The 21050-nt window shown below is 42.6% G+C and overlaps 1 protein-coding gene across 2 annotated transcripts in view; it reads left to right on the forward strand.

The window, feature by feature from the left end:
* Nucleotides 1-21050, forward strand: part of CFAP61 (cilia and flagella associated protein 61) — a 460443-nt gene that overhangs the window by 239262 nt on the left and 200131 nt on the right. For both annotated transcript variants that reach the window (XM_077486014.1, XM_077486015.1), the window contains exon 20: nucleotides 3853-4027. In XM_077486014.1, the coding sequence (XP_077342140.1) occupies nucleotides 3853-4027 (175 nt within the window). The remainder of the gene's footprint in view (nucleotides 1-3852; nucleotides 4028-21050) is intronic.

Raw genomic sequence — 21050 nt, forward strand, 5'->3', positions numbered from 1 at the left:
CATCAGGGTTAAAATAGTTTATTGCACAGCTCCAGGGGTCTTCCGTCTTCGGGGGTCTTCTCGCCGGACTCCTCCGCCATCTTCTGGCCCCCCTTCCCCAAGGCACCGCACCATGTTGAGGGCATACGGCCTGGTACGGCTCAGGGGCGGGGGTGGCGCTCGCTCGTCCCCACCCCCATTCCTGGCCGGCCGGGCTGTGTGCTCGGATAGGGGTCTGGTATGGATTTTGGGGGGGACCCCACGCCGTTTTTTTCCGGTGTAGGGGACTCCCCTTAAAATCCCTACCAGACCTAAGGGCCTGGAATGCCCCCGAGAAGGCATGCAGGCTTCATAAGTGAGGCGACATTATCGCTGCTCTCTCGCTCTCGCTACTATAGGAAAATGACATTTTCCTATTGCAGCCAGCGCGAGAACCAGCGCAACGGGATTGCGATGGTTAGAGAAGCCTGTCGCCGGGAACCAGCGCGACAGTATCATGCTGAAAATACAATATCGGCGGCACCTACTGTAATTGTCACTCTCCCTCGGTCTGGGGCTCCATGCAAGATCTCACCTTGTGAAGTTTCAGTGATCATGAGAACAGTGAGGAATCAGCCCAGAACTAAATGGGAGAATCTTGTCAATGATCTCATCGTGGATTAATATTCCAGCATAACAATGACCCAAAACCCATGGCCAAGGCAACAAAGGAGTGGCTCAAGAAGAAGCACATTAAGGTCCTGGAGTGGCCTTGACCTTAATCCCATAGAAAATATATGGAGGGAGCTGAAGGTTCGAGTTACCAAACGTCAGCCTCAAAAACGTAATGACTTGGAGATGTTCTGCAAAGAGGAGTGGGACAAAATCCCTCCTGAGATGTATGCAAACCTGGTTGCCAACTACAAAAAATGTCTGACCTCTGTGATTGCCAACAAAGGTTCTGCCACCAAGTACTAAGTCATGTTTTACGAAGGGGTCAAATACTTATTTCACTCATTAAAATGCAAATCAATGTATAACTTGTCTGAAATGCATTTTTCTGGATTGTTTTGTTGTTCTTTCTCTCACTGTTAAAATAAACCAGCCAAGTGTGGTTTTGTGTAAAATCTGGGGATTCTTGTATCGCAAACATATATTACATATTACATATAACATTGCAATACATATACATGCTGGTCAGCTATGATCCCTCTCTGGCCAGTCCCTACTTTAATGTGTAAAATACCAAATACTTATGTGCTGATAGCATACTTTAATGGACATATACAAGTGAATTTAATAAAGGGGTTGAGAATGTTCATACAAAAAAGAGGGAAGATTCCCATCAGTTAACCAATCATGTGTAGCTACAGTACTTCAAAAAAGTATTCATAACCCTTGAAATTTTTCACATTTTGTCATGTTACAACCAAAAACGTAAATGTATTTTATTGAGATTTTATGTGATAGACCAACACAAAGTGGCACATAATTAGTGGCAGGAAAATTATAAATGGTTTTCAATTTTTTTTACAAATAAATATCTGAAAAGTGTGGCATGCATTTGTATTCAGCCCCCTTTACTCTGATACCCCTAACTAAAATCTAGTGGAACTGATTGCCTTCAGAAGTCACCTTATTAGTAAATAGAGTCCACCTGTGTGTAATTTATTTTCAATAAAAATACAGCTGTTCTGTGAAGCCCTCTGAGGTTTGTTAGAAAACCTTAGTGAACCAGCAGCATCATAAAGGCCAATGAACACACCAGACAGGTCAGGGATAAAGTTGTGGAGAAGATTAAAACAGTGTTAGGTTATAAAAAAAAAATATCCTAAGCTTTGAACATCTCACAGAGCACTGTTCAATCCATCATCCAAAAATAGAAAGAGCATGGCACAACTGCAAACCTACCAAGACTTGGCCGTCCACCTAAACTGACAGGTTGGGCAAGGAGAGCATTAATCAGCCAAGAGGCCCATGGTAACTCTGGAGGAGATGCAGAGATCCACAGCTCAAGTGGGAGAATCTGTCCACAGGACAACTATTAGTCATGCACTCCACAAATTTTCCCTTTATGGAAGAATTGCAAGAAAGCCATTGTTGAAAGAAAGCCATAAGAAGGCCCTAAACATACAGCCAGAGCTACAATTGAATGGTTTAATCAAAGCATATTTATGTGTTAGAATGGGACAGTCAAAGTCCAGACCTAAATCCAATTGAGAAACTGTGACAAGACTTGAAAATTGCTGTTCATGGACGCTCTCCATCCAATATGGCAGAGCTTGAGCTGTTTTGCAAAGAAGAATGGGCAAAAATGTCACTCTGTAGATGTGCAAAGCTGGTAGAGACATCCCCAAAAAGACTTGCAGCTGTAAAGTGAAGTAAAAGGTGTTTCAACAAAGCATTGACTCAGGTGGGCTGAATACAAAGGCACGCCACACTTTTCAGATATTTGTTTGTAAAAATATTTTTAAAACCATTTCCTTCCACTTCACAATTATGTGCCACTTTGTGTTGGTCTATCACATAAAATCCCAAATAAAATACATTTATGTTTTTGGTTGTAACATGACAAAATGTGGAAAATTTCAACGGGTATGAATACTTTTTCAAGGCACTGTAAATAAACAATGTCCTTTTCATGTAATTAAACAGTTGAAGTAAATCTTCACTCCTTTTTCCTGTATGAACATTTCTAATTACATTAGCAAATCAGTATGTGTGGCAACATGTAGCAGACACAGACAGTTGGAGGAACGCTAAAGACTCACTGACTACTAGGATGACTTGTTTGCATCCCAGTTCGAATCCACCTCGGCTATCCCACCAGGAACCAGGAAGCTTTCACTGCACACTGCCAATTGTAAGCAGTCAAGGCATTCCCAACCCCACAGCTGAACATACAAAAGGGGTGTGTGTATATGTAGGATGGGAAATGCCTTGGCCACTTATGATTGGTAGTGTGCAGTGACAGCTTCCTGGCAAGATAGTTCAGGTGGATTCGGACCAGGATCTCTGCTGACCACTATTCATGTCTTGGTACTGGAATGAACTAACTTCCGTACATATGTATGGGAGTTTTCTCATCTGGATGGCCAAAGATGCTGAACCCAAAATAGGACCAGGGAAAGATGAAAGTGGAGGTGAGGGCGCTCGCATCAGTGGAGGGAGGTAAGTACAGCGGACATAAGTACTGCTTTTGGATAGAAAAAGGAAGGATTAAACCCCCTATCACTAGGGTTTCCACAGTGAATGTCCCCACTGGAAGATTTCCTCTCCTATCCTGTTCGGGTGACCACAAAAAAATTGTGATTTTCTTTTACTTTCAATGAAAATGGTCACCAGGACAAATAGTGAAAGTGAATCTCCCTACGGCAATAAAAACCTGGCGTGTCCTAATCTCTCTGCATTTGTGGAGCTCATCATAGGCTACAGGAGAAAGTATACATTGTGACCTTAACTGATCTCAAAATCCCATGTATGCTAGCCCTAAAAATGGTTTATGACGACCTATTCAGATTAGGCCTAACTAACTTCTTAGTAGAACAAAGTTTGTGCAAATACTGTAACTTGTTGGCATGTATATATAATAATCAGTGTTACAAAATCAAAATGTTACAAAACTAAAAGAGATTTCTGTTTCTACGAAAGCCATCCGAAATCAGTAGGAATAGGAACAATTGCTGCGTGTGACCTTTTTTGAGGTATTGACTGTTTTATTTCACGGCTGTCAGTTATTCCACACAGAGCAGAATTATGAACAAGCTCTTACTATAGGCTCAGTGAAGACAACAGGCTTAAACCACTAGAGGCCCTCTACTATATCAGCAGATGTCTAATTAATGCCTGCTGTCAGCTGCTAAAATGTCATTTACGGCTTTTCTCTCTTCCCAGCCACTGTTATAATGATAAAGATTACGCACTGATGTCACTTCGATCCTGGGTTAATGTTGTGGTTGGTAAAATGACTGGCATAGACAGAGCTGCCAAGTTTGTGATTGTTTCCAATGACAGAAAAGTGCCTTATGACCAATGCCATCTCATTCTTTGTACTGGCCAACAATACCAGGTAAGACGCAGCTTTCCATTGTGGGACTGTATGTATTTTACCGTGTTCTGAAATTTGTCCTAACGCAAACTGTATTATAGCCAGTAAAAACCTTTCTTTTTTAATCCTGAGCTTGACTTTGAACTTTGTTGTTTGGCAGTCTCTGCTTCGCAATCATTATTTGAAGCAAGCCCACAAAACAATACAAGTCCTATTTGAATAGTGATATACAGACAGCGAAAGCATTGTGAAATTAAAGGGTTCAATAGAGGGTATCATATTTTATATTATACTAATAAATAAATATGCATTCTTTATTTAACCGCTTGTCATCTATAGGCTATATAAAAATGTCCTGGACTTCAAATTAAAATAAGCTAACAGCCATTGCCCGCTGTGTTCTCCGGGCTCTCCCATTCCTCCAGTGAGCCCAGGACTACAGTAACTGAAGGATGGAAGTATATATATAATGGCACTATGAATACCTCTCCAATAGACAGATATACACAACAGAATGTGTTAAAAAGTTAAAAAATGTTTGAACCAATGTAATAAAGACATGTAAACTTTTCAACACACACTTTTGTGTATATCTGTCTATTGGAGAGGTATTCACAGTTCCATTATATATACGCCTATCCTTGAATTGTTCTACGTAGGGATGCAACCCTCCCAATGACAGCATCAGTAATATACAGTAGCATAATTCCCACATATATAATATCCTTGGAGCAGAACTAGAGTAATCTTTATCAGGATAGAGAGCCTGGTTCAGAGCTGTATTTCCCCAGCTCCTGTGGCCCAGGGAAGCAGCTAATCAAGTTTGACCTTTGCGTGATTAGGTGTAGTGGAGGGCAAAGGTGATATTAGAGGTCTAATGAACTCCTAATGCCTCCATAAAGACAACCCATCACCTTACAGTGCTATCACATAGGGGACGGTTGTTAATACAAAAAAGCTAAACTGAAAAAAAGGTGTTAATTAAATTATAATAAAATAAATAAACCATTTTTAAAGCAACTCTACAACAGGCATGTAGATGCACACATGTATGTAAACGGCAGTTGTGCCGTACATGTGAGATATCACCATAAATATCATGTGAGAGGAAAAATTCTAGAGCTGTAATTCTTAACTTTAAAATGTTGCCTATGGACAACTTTGGGTACTGTGGTTGTTTTTTTGCCATTATACAAGGTTAAAATTAGAATTTTTTTTGTGGACTTCAAATGGTTCAATAACTCCTGGTAACAAGTAAACTCAATTACTGAACTGCCAAAGCTATCATGAAAACAGTGTTCTTTGTCTTTAGGTGAAGCTGTTCTTTACAACTCCCTTACCCCTACCCACAAGTATGAAATACTTTCCTTCAGCACCGCTCTCGGACCCAGGACCAGTTCTTGAAAGCTTTTGCAAATAAATAGTCACAGCTGGGTCGTGCCCACTCCACACACCCTATTCATTCCTATGGATGGCACTGTACTCATGAGGATCACCGCCATCCCTAGGAGTATGATTATATCCATAAGAATTTATAGTGTAAGCAACAGGCATGCTCAGTTCATGTATGACCCAACTGGAACTATTTACAAGCAAAGCAGACCTTGCAGTGAAACGTTTTTGGACAGAGGCTGAAAGTATTTTGCATGGGTGGGTATACTAAGGGTGGAGACTGGGGTGTGCGTTGTAAAGAGAGATTTTACTAAAAGTGAAGATTACTTTTTTTAGTGAACCTGTGTCCAGATCATGCACATCAAAGTTTTTTTACATTGCCCTGAAAAAGTGTTAATACCCCTTAAAATTTTCCACATTTTGTCATGTTACAACCAAAAAAGTAAATGTATTTTATTGAGATCTTATGTGATAGACCAACACAAAGTGGCACATAATTGTGAAGTGGAAGGAAAATGATAAATGGTTTGCAACATTTTTTACAAATAAATATCTAAAAAGTGTGGCGTGCATTTGTATTCAGCCCCCTTGAGTTAATACTTGGTAGAACCACCTTTCGCTGCAATTGCAGCTGCAAGTCTTTTTGGGTATGTCTCTACCAGCTTTGCACATGTAGAGAGGGACGTTTTTTGCCCATTCTTCTTTGCAAAATAGCTCAAGTTCTGTCAGATTGGATGGAGAGCGTTTGTGAACAGCAATTTTCAAGTCTTACCACAGATACTTAATTAGATTTAGGTCTGGACTTTGACTGGGCCATTCTAACACATGGATATGCTTTTATCTAAACCATTCCATTGTAGTTCTGGCTGTATGTTTCAGGACTTCTCATGGCTTTCTTTCAATAATGGCTTTCTTCTTGCAACTATTCCATAAAAGCCAAATTTGTGGCGTGCACGAATAATAGTTATCCTGTGGACAGATTCTCCCACCTGAGCTCCTCCAGAGTTACCATGGGCCTCTTGGCTGCTTCTCTGATTAATGCTCTCCTTGCCCAACCTGCCAGTTTAGGTGGACAGCCATGTCTTAGTAGGTTTGCAGTTGTGCCATGCTCTTTCCATTTTCGGATGATAGATTGAACAGTTCTCTGCTTAGGATATTTTTTTTTATAACCTAACACTGCTTTAAACTTCTCCACACCTTTATCTCTGACCTGTCTGGTGTGTTCCTTGGCCTTTAAAAGGGAAACTGTATATTTCTTGCTACTACCATAACCTACCACCAAAGATCAAGCCAAAATAACTTCTCTTGCTCCTGACGATCCAGCGATAGCACATATTATGTTTATGTTAGTTGTTTGTACCCGTAGTGCAGCCCAGAAACAATAGGGCAAATTCTGCTCTTTATAATCCTGCCTAAAACACACCGACACTGGCACTGATACTACTAAAAAAATGTATCCTGTCCAAAAAAATTCTGACCCTGATCTTGACCCAAACACTAACCCTGAGGCTGACCGAGAACAAACCTTGCTCTAGTTTTTTTTTTAATTTTTATTGTTATTATTTATTTACATTTTTTTCTATCTCTGCAAGGACAGAGAAATATACAATGTATCTGTCTCGCCCATTCACAGAGACAGAAAACACTAGGGGCGGGCTTCACGGTGATTGATCTCTAGGGACCATGCAGCACGCTCCTAGCACAAAGACAGGCGCAAATATGCGGCCCCACGTAAAAATGCCCAGTCCAGTGAGGCCACATCTTTGCGTATGGTCGGGCTACATCCCTTTTGTGATTGTTCATGAACCCAGAAGAGACAGCCAAGCTCCCGATAACGTCAGAGCAGAAGAAGGCAGCATGGGATTTGATCAAAGTTGCTGCATAATAAGTATTAAAGAGTTATTAAACCCTTGTTTTTTTTTAAATAACAAACATGTCATACTTACCTCCGCTGTGCAGTTGGTTTTGCACAGAGTGGCCCAATCCTCCTCTTCTGGGGTCCCTCAGCAGCGTTGGTGGCTCCTCCTCTTCTTGAGTGCCCTGTCGGAGAAGCATTCTCCTTCGGGACACCCGTGCGGTCATGCTCCCGAGTCCTGCTGCTGCATCTATTGACACAGATAGCAGGAATCTGCCACAGTCCCTGGCACCTGTGTCATTGGATTTGATTGACAGCAGTGGGAGCCAATGGCTGCACTGCTATCAATCTATCCAATCAGGACACGAGACACTGGCCGGAGCTGGTGTGCTTGTTCCCGTCGTGGGAATTATGGGGCTCAGGTGAGTAAAAGGGGGGCTCGGGGGAGTGCTGCACTACAGGTTTTTCACCTTAATGCATAGAGACCCGCAAAATTAACCTTTAAGGTTAAAAGTTAATTCTTTGCACTGCTGCTCTTCTCTGGCAATTTTTGTCCACATCACTGGTCTCTTGTAGTATACTTAATATGCTGGCTACTTCCTGTCCTTGATTTAGGCCTCGTTCACACAGGGCCTTTACATGTATGCCCCACGCAGGGCTGTGTTTTACCAGCACGGGAATGCACAGATGTTGCTTGCATGCCCATGACAGCAGTCCTATTGTTGTCCACTCAGACACAGCGACTGCATGAACAGAGCTGCTGTGTCCCAATATGACATCTGTGTGGGTGCCTGAATGCACACAGGATGACTTCAGGGACCCACACTTCAGGGCCATTTTTAAGGCAGGGCAAAAGGGGCAGCTGCCCTGGGCCCTGTCATTGTTGTGGGGCCCAAAGCAGCTGCCTCATACTTGCCAACTATCTTGGTTTAAATTCCCTCGTCCCTTAAAGTTTTAGTCCTGTGCTGTGTCCCAATATCTCAGTGTGAAGTGCTGCTACTAATGCTCCCCTGACTGCAGACCCTGTTTACATGTGAATTACCAGAATTCATATGTAAATAGCGGCGCCATTCATATGTAAATAGGGGCGGCTGGCGGCATTGATAGGTATATCATGCCCCCCGAGGTCATATCCACAGTAATCTCTAGCAACCAATCAACAAGCAGAAATCATGTGCTGTAAACTCTAGCAACTAATCAGTGATCCGTAATGTGTGCTGTAACCGCTAGCAACCAGTCAGTGAGCGGTAATGATACACTGTTACCTCTGGAAACTAATCGCAATAGCTGCCTGATCTGATTCAGTAAATAGATTTTGAGTCTAGCTGCTATTTATTGTATGTCTCAGAGCAGGTGAAGAGCAAAACTGCATGGGGGGGGGGGGGGGGGGCAAGAAAAGTTTTGCCCAGGGTCCAATCAATATTAAAGACGGCCCTGCCACACTTTCACTGCACAGCAGCTGTGCCAATGCAGCTAGGGATGCATGCAACACATGTGAATCCTCTTGCTGGTAATACAAGGCTCGGCAAGAGGATGCATGTAATCCCCCTTTGGGAACAAGGCCTCAGGCATACATAAATTTAAGGTCAGTGAGAGTGTCCTCACAGGTCGCACTGCCAGATGCCACAAAGGGGGGTCACCAGTGGGCCCCATCAAACTTTGGATATGAGCCCATATGATCTGTAGTTATGGCCCTAAAATAAACTTTAAAGGGCTAGTTCACCTTTTCAGAAAAATTTTAAATGGTGAACTAACAATATATTCTCCCCACCCATGGGTCCTAAAGGTACTTACCTCCTTGGATAATGAGCTGTCAGCGGCCATGCAGCCAATGTAGCGGTCCAGGGATTTGAAAATCCCTGCTCTTCGCCCTCTTCTTTCTGCAGGGCTTCTGAGACAGATCAGAGCAATTCTGATGGGTCAGCACCAGAACAGATATCTGTCCTGGAGGCCCTGTAGAAAGAATGGTAAGAAGAGCAGGGATTTCAAATCCCTGGACAGCTACATTGCTGCACTGCAGTTAAAGTGGAACTTTAGTCAGAAAATTAAGTTCTGCTAGATGACTTCAGGCTGGCCCCTTTTGCAGGTATAGCTATGTAAAACATAAAAAATAAGTGCCTATACTGTTTAAAATCCAGTAATACTCTATTTGACCCTGTTCCACACATGCTCAGTTGCTCTTCATTTTTAGGCACTTTTAGGGACATACAAATTTGTAGCGGCCAAACTGCTGACAGCCTTAAAGCAGAAGCAGAATCCCTCCTATCCTTTAGAGCCAAGGAAGCTGTTTATGTTTGATCTGCAACTGCCATTGTGCTGCACACATTATCAGTTATGAGACCAGCCATTTGATGGTTTGACAGTTTGGTTGAGGACACAAGCAAATTTTAGGAATCCCAGGATTCCTGAAATGTAACTTCTCTGAAAATGTTAAATTGATGGGTTTAGTTCCGCTATACTTTATTTATTGGGATTTTCTTTTGCCAAAAATATGTAGCAGAATACATATTGGCCTAAATTCATGAAGACGTTTGTTTTTTTTTTGTTTTTTATATTGGATATGTTTTATAGCATAAAGTAAAAATTATTGGGGTTTTTTTTTCAAAATTGTCAGTCTTTTTTGTTTATAGCGCAAAAAAATAAAACACAGAGGTGTTCAAATACCACCAAAAGAAAGCTCTATTTGTGGGAAAAAATTACATACATTTTATTTGGATACAATGTTGCATGACTCCGCATGAATCTTCCGGAGGCCAAGTGGTTATGATTGATTTTACCCGCTAGTGATAACCCAAGTCTGCTTGAACTATTCCATAAACAAACTGTTGCCTCCTTCATATGCTAAGTTCATTTAGGTTTATTTTAAGTTCATTTTAATGTGCCTCATTAGCTTTTTAATTTTAGTTGTATTGTTTAAATGTTCTAATATCCAAAAGCATCTTAAAAATCTTGTGCTGATATTTATATAATAGTAAGATTTTTTTCTATATTCAAAAAAATTATAATTTTACAGCTTTGCTTAAATTGCCATTGTAATTTTATATATTGTTTTTCTCCAGAGAGAATTTTTTTTTTTTCACTAGCTCATCAAAATACCTTCATAAAATTAGTATTATATTTATATAACATAAATTATATTTGAAAATATGTGATCTAAAAAAAGATAACAAGACTGTCAAAGCAGTTAATTCTTCACTTTACTTGTTGATATAAAGAGTAAGTGTAGCCTTAATTGAACTAAATAGATCTAGTATGATGACTGTATACATAGTGTATTTTTACATTTCTGCCAGACTCGCATATTAAAGGTACTAACGTGCTAGCACATTTATATGAAAATCCATGCTCGGACGGTACATATCTTGGCAACTAGAAGGATAAAAATAAAGTGAGATCGAGAGCCTTGTTAGAATTGGCCACTACTGGATGTAAATAGGGCATGGATTCCTTAACCACTTCAATACAGGTTACTTTCACCCCCTTCCTGCCCAGGCCAATTTTCAGCTTTCAGCACTGTCACACTTTGAATGTCAATTGCGCGGTCATGCCATACTGTACCGAAACCAATACAGCTTTCTTTTGGTGGTATTTAATCACCACTGGGTTTTTTTATTTTGTGCTATAAACAAATGAAAAAAGACTTTCTTTCTTTGTCTCTGTTACAAAATTTTGTAAATGAGTAATTTTTCTCCTTCCCTGATGAGACTGCACTCACGGGCACTGATGAGGAGGCACTAATATGCAGCACTGATAGGCAGCACTGATATGCAGCACTAATGGGCACTGATAGGTGGTAATGATGGGTATTGATAAGCGGTACTGATGTGCACTGATAGGAACTGTTGGGCAATGATAGGTGGCACTGCCAGGCATCACTGATGGGCATTGAAAGGCAGCACTGGTGGGCATCACTGATGGGCACTGGCAGGCATCGCTGTTGTGGCTGCACTGATAATCATTGCACTTATTATCTGTGCAGATCTCCCCTGTGAGGAAAGCCACTTATCTGCTCTCTACTCACATGCTGTCAGCTGTGATCAGCAGTGATTGGACATACCTGATCACATGGTAAAGACCCTACATCATAGGCTCTTTACTGTGATCAGAAATGCATTGTGTCCAAGCGACACACTACTCCACAGATCGTCGCGCATGAGCGGCTTGTTCTGAAGGACATCATATGATGTCCACTCAGAGCAGTTAAACCACGGGAAGTGGTTAAAGGGACCACGCATGTGAAATAGCTGCAAAAAGCTGGAGGTGAGGCGCATGGATCACCCAACTTAAATCACAAAATACCTGTCACGTGGCATTCTGGTATTTGCCAGTTCCATGGGCGAAGCAACCATGGATCATCCAGACAATAATGCAGGAAGTCTACTTTGTGTAAAAGAAAACAAAAGTAAAAACAAGCTCTCTATCTTAAAATGAAGAGTTGATAAACCATATTAAGGCCATTCTTTTGTATCATTATTAGGCATTGTATTAAAATTCTAGAAATATTTATAATCCGCTTAGAGCAAGGCTCCCCGGAGGAGCTGCTGCCTTTTAATTTCAGGGAGCTGCACTGCAAGCCTCTGTCATGTAAGCAGGCAGCTAGCATGAAAGAAAAAGACTCTGTCAATAATCCCTGCTAGAGCCTTCCCACAATCTGATGAAGATTGGCACGTGGGGTTGAAATAAAGGGGGGAGAGAGAGGCGCTGTAGGTAATGTAGCTAAAGCTGCCTCTCAATTCAATGATAAGAGTTACATGGGGTGGTTTCTCCAGAGCAGAAAAGAAGGAAATGTGAACTGCTTCCTCACATCATGTGCACTAAGTGTGGCAATGAAGCGTACAGACAGTGGTGTATTTTGGTTTTGTGCTGCCCTAGGCAACACTAAAATTGGGCATCCCCCTATCTTTAGTTGTCCCACCCTTTCCTTCTCAAGTGGCTTTTTGGGTCTCTGGTGGTTATGCGGGGTCTCTGGTGGCTAGACGGGGTCTCTGGTGGCTATGCAGGGTCTCTCGTGGCAACATGGGTTTTTGATGGCTGTGTGGGGTCTCTGGTGGCTGTGTGGTGACTATGCTGGGTCTCTTGTGGACTGATAAGGAAGCTGCACAGAGAACAGTTGCTGCTTCTTCATCCAACCCTAAAAATGATTCAACCAAATGCCTCATATTAGGATATTCTCTGCAGTCCTCGTAGGTAGTGTTTCTTCTGTCTGGGGGTGGCGCCGCCCCCCTGAAAAATGCCACCCAAGGAAAACGCCTTGTTTGCCTCACAGTAGATACACCCCTGAGTACAGAGGATTGGTTTTATTAGAGTGTCATTATATGTGAAAGTATGGTGCATCCCTGGCCTCTTACCCTTTCCATTATGCATCTTTGAAATTTTAGTGGATCAACCACTAAAATGTCAAAGATGCATAATGGAAAGGGTTTGAAGCCAGGGATACGGCATACTTTACAGTTTAACAATAGACAACTGAGCAGTTTTGGCCTACAAAAATGCATGTGTTGTCATTCTTTAATAGAAATAAGGGGCTGAGTGTATTTGTTACAGATCAACAGGCATTTTCCAACTGCAAGCCACATATCCAATACCCTTCCTCCTCTGGCAACCACCGCAATCCACTCAGTTTAATTTCTATCCCCCTGCTTCCTCAAAGCAGCCCACCAATCTCATGCATCCTCTGGAATGCCCGCTCCATCTGTAACAAGCTAACATCAGTACATGACCTCTTCATCTCTCATGGCTTTAACATACTCACCATAACAGAAACCTGGCTTCAAAATTTTGACTCGGCTTCTCCTGCTGCCCTCTCCCATGGTAGTCTCCATTGGACTCACTCCCCCAGATCCAACAGACAGAAAGGAAGTGGAGTTGGATTTATTCTTTCCCCACAAAGCACCTTCCAAGTCCTTCCTGTCCCTCCCTCTCTATCCCTCTCTTCTTTCGAGATTCACTGTATTTGTCTGTTTTCTCTCATTTCTCTGAGCAATTTATTGGCCTCCTGGACCAGTATCTCGCTTTCTTGATGACTTTGCTGCCTGGCTATCCTACTTTCTCTACTCTGAACCCACTATCATTCTTGGTGACTTCAACATTCTTGTCAATGTTAACAGCCCAACTACAGTTAAACTAAACCCAATGGACACATACTTCCACTCACTCCAATGGTAATACCCTTGACCTTGTATTCTCCCATCTCTGCAACCATGACAACCTCACCAACACCCCCTTTCCTCTCTCTAATCACTACATTATTAGTTTCACTGTATCCTTGCCTCCAACCACCCATCCCTCCAAGCAGCAAACAATTACTTGTAGAAACATTCGCTACTTTAACCCTTCTCTTCTCTATTCTGCTGCTGACCACCTGTATGACATAATCTCTCCCCTGTCCTGTCCTGACCTGGCCATCTCTGTCTACAACAGTTCACTCTCATCATCACTAGATGCACTTGCTCCTCTAACCACATGCAGAATCAGACCCCGGCTGTTACAACCTTGGCAAACTGGCAACACTAGAAATCTCAAGAGACATTGCCGTGCTCTTGAACGGCTGTGACGTAAAACCAAATGCCTGCAAGACTTCACCCTATATAAATCTGCCCTTCTAAAATACAATTCCTGCCTCCATGCAGCCAAACAAGCCTGATTTGTCTCTCTTATTAATACCTTGTCATCCAGTCCCCGTCTGCCCTTCTCAACCTTTAACTCTCTGCCTCGTCCCCCACCCCCTCTACCCACTAACTCACTCACTGCCCAAGAGATTGCCAATCACTTCAAAGACAAGATTGATGCAATTTGTGAGGACACCTCCACTGTGTGTACATCTTCCCCACCCAACATACCTTGCCTAACATCACATTCAACACTCTCCTTTTTGAATTGGCTACTACTGAAGAGGTTACAAAACTTTTTCTCAGATGCACACCTAACCAATTGTCCCTTGGATCCTGTTCCCTCACAACTTCTACGGTCACCCTCTTCTTCTATCCTATGCTCCCTCACCCACATCTTCAATCTCTCCCTCTCTAGTGGCACCTTCCCCTCCTCTCTAAAACATGCGCAGATCACTCCCATACTTAAAAAGCCCTCACTGGACCCCACCAACCTGAACAACTTAAGACCCATCTCATTGCTCCCATTCACCTCTAAACTTCTAAACGCTTAGTCTACAACCATCTTAGCTCCTACCTCAGTGAAAATAATTGACTCCTTTTTCAATTGACTTTTCCGTGTTGTGTTTACAATGCTGAAAACTGGTGGTTCCAGCACTAAATCGTGTTGAGGTCGCTGTCACTCAGCCTTCTGCCCACTGTGCCCAAGACCCGGTTAGATGTTTTGAGCACAGCGAACTGCCTGCACCCGCCCGAGATGCCTTTTAGATAGCAGGGCTCTAGTGAACTATTTTAAAAAATCCTGCAGCATTTCTGTATTAGATTGTAAGCTCTTCTGAGCAGGCCCCTCTTTATTGTATTGTAACTGTACTGTGTCCTTTTTATATTATAAAGCGCTACATAAACTGTTGGCACTATATAAATCCTGTATAATAATAATAATAAAACCTAATGCATTTGTCACAATGGTTGGTGGCTCCACTGTTATCAGGAGTGACAGCGAGCCAACATACAGGTCATATGTTAAAGCAATACTATGCCGGGTTCACAGGCAAATGGTGTGAGCAGACAGCAGACAACAACACAGAGATGGTTACAATAGATACAAAACAGAGCTCCACTACAGTCCAAATAATGGGAGTGATTCTGAGTAATGTAGACAGACAGAATCAAAGAGGACCTGTTGATCAAGCATAGGCTGAATGTAAAGCAATCTATTCCCCTATTTAGGAGGCCAGAAGCTTGCAAAAGCTCAAGACTGATTGTTACAATATGTATGCAATACAGAAATAGGGCTGCTCATAAATACATAAATAACTATGCACAGAAACATGGATTGTAAACCCTTAACACTTAATGATAAGAACATTTACAACAAGCCAATCTCTTTTATATGTTTGAAAAATAAAATGTAATTTTTTTTCTCATTTTTTCTCTCTAAGCCCTTGTACACATGGTCGGACAATCCGACAGAAAATGTCCGAGCGGACCGTGTTGTCGGATAATCCGACCGTGTGTGGGCTCCATCGGGCTTTTTCCGTCGGAATGTCCGACCAACAAAGTTTGAGAGCTGGATATAACATTTTCTGACAACATGATCTGATCGGACTTTGTCCGATTGTTTGATGACAATTCCGATCGGACAAAGTGCCATGCATGCTCAGATCAAATTACGAGACCAAAGCTATTGGCTACTAGCCTGAACGTAGTCCCGTTGTAACGAACAAACGTCATCACGTTACGAACGATCGGATTTTCCGACAATCTTGCCCGACCTTGTGTATGCAACACCAGTTTCGGACAAAATCCGTCTGAAAAAATCCGACAGATTTTGTGGTCGGAGTGTCCGACCCTGTGTACAAGGGCTAAAAGTCTAAATGTGCAGTATGTCTACCATTGCTTGTGTGATTTCTGCCAAGGAGGGATGAATAGGTGACATTTCGTTATGGAATACTACACAACATTTAGACAAGAAAAACACCATTATTAAACATGCTGTATTTTCTATTACTAAAATATTACCAATATATCTTGTGTGACAGTGCAGATTGAATAAACATAGATATGGTTTGCTAGCAACCAAAGTTGCTTAAACAATGTTTTTGATAGCACGTATCATGCTTATTGACCCATTATGTTTGTTTACAGTAGGCTTTTACAGCCTCCAGACATCTGGACTTTTGTGCAAAAGGAACGGCAAGCATGTTTTTCGCTATTTGTGTGCATTAGGGTTGTTTTTTTTTTTTTTTTTTTTACTGCTGCCTTTGTTATGCTGCCACTGAGCTGACTTAATGCATAACTATGAATGCAAGCGCTGTATCTGCTTCTAACACATTAGATGCCCCAGACGTTGACGGTGAAAGTAGATGGTTGGTTTTACAACAACATTCATTAACGGGAACCTGAGACAAACATAGCCTTTAGTTCCTACATGTATTCTTTATGTAGGTTTCATTTTAAACAGAGTTTCAGATTGTGAATAATAAAATTGGTCCAGCGCTTTAAACAGAAGCCAAAAAACAAAATTTAAATAAATATCCTTGCATATGCTTTCCTCATGCAAGAGGTTACAAGTGAATATCAAAAATGGTGCAGCGCTTTAAACAGATATCAAAAAACATAAATAGGAGGTGTGCGGCAACTTATTATATTCAATAATTACACATTGGTTTTGCATAGACACAGAGGATTCTATTGTATTCAGATTGGTTTCAGTTGATTGTATTTTATAAATTTTTCTCATAATTTTCTTTCTAGTTGTGTCCCTATGGTAGATTGCTGTTCCAGTTCAGCAACATAAAGATCTTCACTTTTGTACTGCAAAGATGGCAGCAGAAATATGTTAGCGATGCTCCAACCCAATACCCCGCACTAATAATTAAACTAAATCGCGTGATGCCACCATAACATAAAAATGTAATCCTTATCTCTGCACACCCCTCCTCCCTTTTTTGTTGGGCTTTTGTAGGCTCTGGACAAGAAATGTAGGCCTTGGCCGACTACTCCCCTTACCCCCCCCCCCTTTTTTTTTGCCAGCCTCTTGCTCAAATCTTCTGTTTGGGATACAGAATCATTCAGATGCCAGTGGATTGGAAAGCATATTATTGACTCAATTGACCTGGTGTTATCTTTCTGGCATTTCTTGTAAATATACGATCTCTATATTACAAATGATGAATTAACTCTTATAAATGGATTCCCTGAAAGTTTTGCTCTATCCATGTTCTTTTTTTTTTTTTTTTTGCTACTTCAGCGAATTTTTCATGAGGTCCAATCAATTTTACGTTCATTTACGTTGTCCTCATCTTCACATCATTGTAGCTTTATGTTTTAATTTATACTACAAAAAATTCCTTTATTTTTTCCAAGAAAAGGATATAAAAAACAATATCAGGTCTACTCTTACAAACTTCTCACTCCTTCTTCTACCTTACCCCCCCCCCCCCCATCTCCCACCCACCGCCTCCTCTACCTAACTATGCGGGAGATTTAAGTCTACTTCTATTTTACCTTCTTATATTCTTATATGCTCAGCATAGCTCCATGTTTTTTAAAAATGTTTCCACTCTTGCCATTTATCTGCTACTACCAATCCCTTATCATCATGGCTTTCCCTTCGCCTAGTCATACGGTAAGTCACCTCCACTGCATCGATCCATTCCCAGATTGATGGACTTTCCTCTTTTTGCCAATTCTTAGGTATCAATCTTTTGGCAGCATTTAAAAGATGTGGGACCAGTGATTCTTGATACTTTTTAATTTCCTCTCTAGTACCGTGGAATAATACTATCCATGGGTCCTCTGGGATTATGATGTTTGTAATTTCTTTTACGTAATGTAGAATCCTTTTCCAATATTTATTTATTTTGGAACAGCTCCACCACAGATGAGTCATTGTTCCTAATTCTCTACATCCTCTCCAGCAATCTCCTGACTTACTTGGTTGGAATTTATGAATTTTGTCTGGGGTAGCGTACCATCTAGAGATACATTTATAATTCATTTCTACTGTGCTACTATCGGCTGCCGACCTGTGTATAAGTTTATAAATTTTCCCCTGAGTGCTTTTATCACATTGTATGCCCAGTTCCTTTTCCCATTTCTGTATAAAAGGCGGGCTCCCCAGATCCCCCCTCTCGGTCAGAAGCCCATACAGCTTGGAAATTATCCCCTTAGGGTTATCTGTTAAACATAGCTGCTCAAAAGGCGACCACTCTTCTTCCGTTTTTAATGGCTGTGGTAGGCTTCCCACAAAGTGGGCCAACTGGAGATACCGCCACTCATCTATTCTTCCCAATTCCCCTTTGTGTTTTAAATCGTGCAGTGACAAAATCCTCCCCCCTTTTATAATGTCCCTAACCTGTGCCTTCTCTTTTTTCAGCCAGTTCCCACTATTAATTTTTAACCCTGGAGGGAAATATTCATTTTCTTTTAACTCTATAAGTGGGGAATTGTATTGGCCATTCATTTGCTTGTATACCCTATCCCACACCCTAAGTGCATTACGTGTTAAAATATTTGTATCCAAGTCAAGTGTCCTGTGTTTTGGCGGATTCCATACTATCTTATTTAACTGTGTTTTACTGAAAGCGTTTTCTATGTTTACTCATCTTTTTTCCTTATTATTTTCCCTTACCCATTCAACTACTCTCGACAGCACAATTGCGTTATAATATTTTTGTATATCGGGTATAGCTAGTCCCCCTTGACTTTTGCTTCGTTTCAGGGTAGTGAAGGGGACTCTCGGTTTTTTATTGTTCCATATGAACCCCATTAGCAGTGTCTTAATCTTTGTGAAATAATACTTCGGTACCGCTATGGGGATCATCTGGAATTTATACAGAATTTTTGGTATAATATACATCTTAAGTGCGCTAATACGTCCCATCCAGGTCAGTGATCTATTTACCAATCTATTACTTTCTTTCTTGATTTCGTCTAGTAGTGGGATGAAATTTAATTTATACATTTTCTCCACTGAGGTTGTAAGTTTTATTCCAAGGTAATTCAATTCCTTCCGCCAGGGGAACCCAAACTCTTTTTGGAGTCTACATTTTTCCAATTTACCCGTATTAATATTAAGTACCTCCGATTTTGCTTGGTTGATTTTAAAGTTCGAGAGTTGGCCATACTGTGCTATTGCCTCTATCAGCCTAGGCATAGTATTGCTTGGTTTACTAACATAGAATAGAACATCATCGGCAAAAGCAGCCAATTTATGTTCTTCCTTTCCTATTTCAATTCCCTTAATCTGTGGGTCATTACGAATCGTGGCAAGCAATGGCTCTAAAGACAACACAAACAATAGGGGTGATAAGGGGCACCCCTGTCTCGTCCCATTTTTCATCTCAAAAGGTAGGGATAACGTACCATTAATCTTAATTCTAGCGGTTGGATGACGATAAAGTGTCCTAATCCTCTGGACCATTGTTGGTCCCACTCCCATTGCTTCCAGGGTCCGGAACATAAAGCCCCAGTCTACCCTGTCGAAGGCCTTCTGGGCATCAGTCGACAGGAGCAGACTCGGGTTCTCCCTTTCACCCTCCTGGGAAAGAAGGAGCAATGTTCTCACCCCATTGTCCCTTCCCTCCCTTCCGGATATAAAACCCACCTGGTCGGGGTGAACCAATGTGTTCATTAGGACCTTCATTCTACTTGCCAGGACTTTAGCAAAAAGCTTTGTATCGGCATTAAGTAGAGATATGGGCCGATAATTAGAACACATCGTCTCGTCCTTCCCCTCCTTCCGAATAACCGTTATAGATGCAGACCTTGCCTCCTTACTCATTTCATACTCTATCCCAAGTCCATTCATATAATTGCATAAATGCAGAATTAATATTTTCTTAAATTTCTTAAAATAGTATGTGGTAAACCCGTCTGGGCCTGGGCTTTTCCCTGAGGCTGAGGCCGCGTACACACGCGCGGACTGTTTGCCCAACCTTGTTCGTCAAACAGTTTCGGCAAACAGTCCGCTCAAAATTTGCATGAGCGGACTTGCCCACACACGAGCGGACTGTTTCAGCGAACAGTTCGCTCAACTTTTGAAATGAACGGACTCGCCCACGTAAGGAGGAGGCAAATCCCCCCATTTCGAGCGCGTGTACAGGTAGGCGGGGCCCGTGAAGGAGACGTCGCGGGCTCCGCCGCCTGGAATGGGCTTAAAGGGGAACCCCAACGCCGAAAAAAATCGGCGTGGGGGTTCCCCCAAGGTCCACACCAGACCCTTGTCCGAGCACGCTACCCGGCCGGCCAGGAAAGGGGGGCGAGCGAGCGCGCCCCCCCTCCTGAGCCGTACCAGGCCGCGTGCCCTCAACATGGGGGGGGTGCCTTGGGGAAGGGGGGGCCGCGCGGCCCCCCCACCCCAAAGCACCTTGCCATGTTGATGAGGAGAAGGGCCTCTTCCCGACAACCCTGGCCGTTGGTTGTCGGGGTCTGCGGGCGGGGGGCTTATCGGAATCCGGGAGCCCCCTTTAAGAAGGGGGCCCCCGGATACCGGCCCCCCACCCTATGTGAATGAGTATGGGGTACAATGTACCCCTACCCATTCACCTGTGAAATAAAGTACAAAAAAAAACACAACACAGGGAAAAAATATTTTATTGCACAGCTCCGGGGGTCTTCCGTCTTCGGGGGTCTTCTCGCCGGACTCCTCCGCTATCTGTGTGTAGCTCTTTTGCTAGCGGAGGAGTCCGGCTTTCTTCCTCCCCGCCGCCGGCCTCTTCTCCCGACTTCGGGGGTCTTGTCCCCCTCTTCGGTTCTTCTGCCGGGCCACCGCGCCTTCTTGTAGCTCTTTTGCAGGCGGTGGCCCGGTCTTCTGTCGCCGCTGCCTTCCGTTCTTCTGTCGCCGCCTTCGGTTCTTCTGCCGGGCCACCGCGCCTTCTTGTAGCTCTTTTACAGGCGGTGGCCCGGTCTTCTGTCGCTGCCGCCGCCTTCCGTTCTTGTTCTTCTTCTTGTTCTTCTTCTTCTTCTCCTGGAGATGTTGACTCGAAGAGCTCTCCGGCCGGAATGCCCGAGCCGCGCTGTGCGGTCACTTATATAGTGACAATGGGGCGGTGTCACATGGTATATGTCACATGGGTTGGTCACATGGTGACCCCGCCCCCTTACGATGTCATAGTCCCCATGTGACATCAACCCATGTGACCAACCCATGTGACATATACCATGTGACACCGCCCCATTGTCA

The sequence above is a fragment of the Lithobates pipiens genome, unplaced genomic scaffold (genome assembly GCF_037356315.1).
Source record: "Lithobates pipiens isolate NorthernLeopardFrog02 unplaced genomic scaffold, aLitPip1_a1.2 Scaffold_18, whole genome shotgun sequence".
Taxonomy (NCBI): Eukaryota; Metazoa; Chordata; class Amphibia; order Anura; family Ranidae; genus Lithobates; species Lithobates pipiens.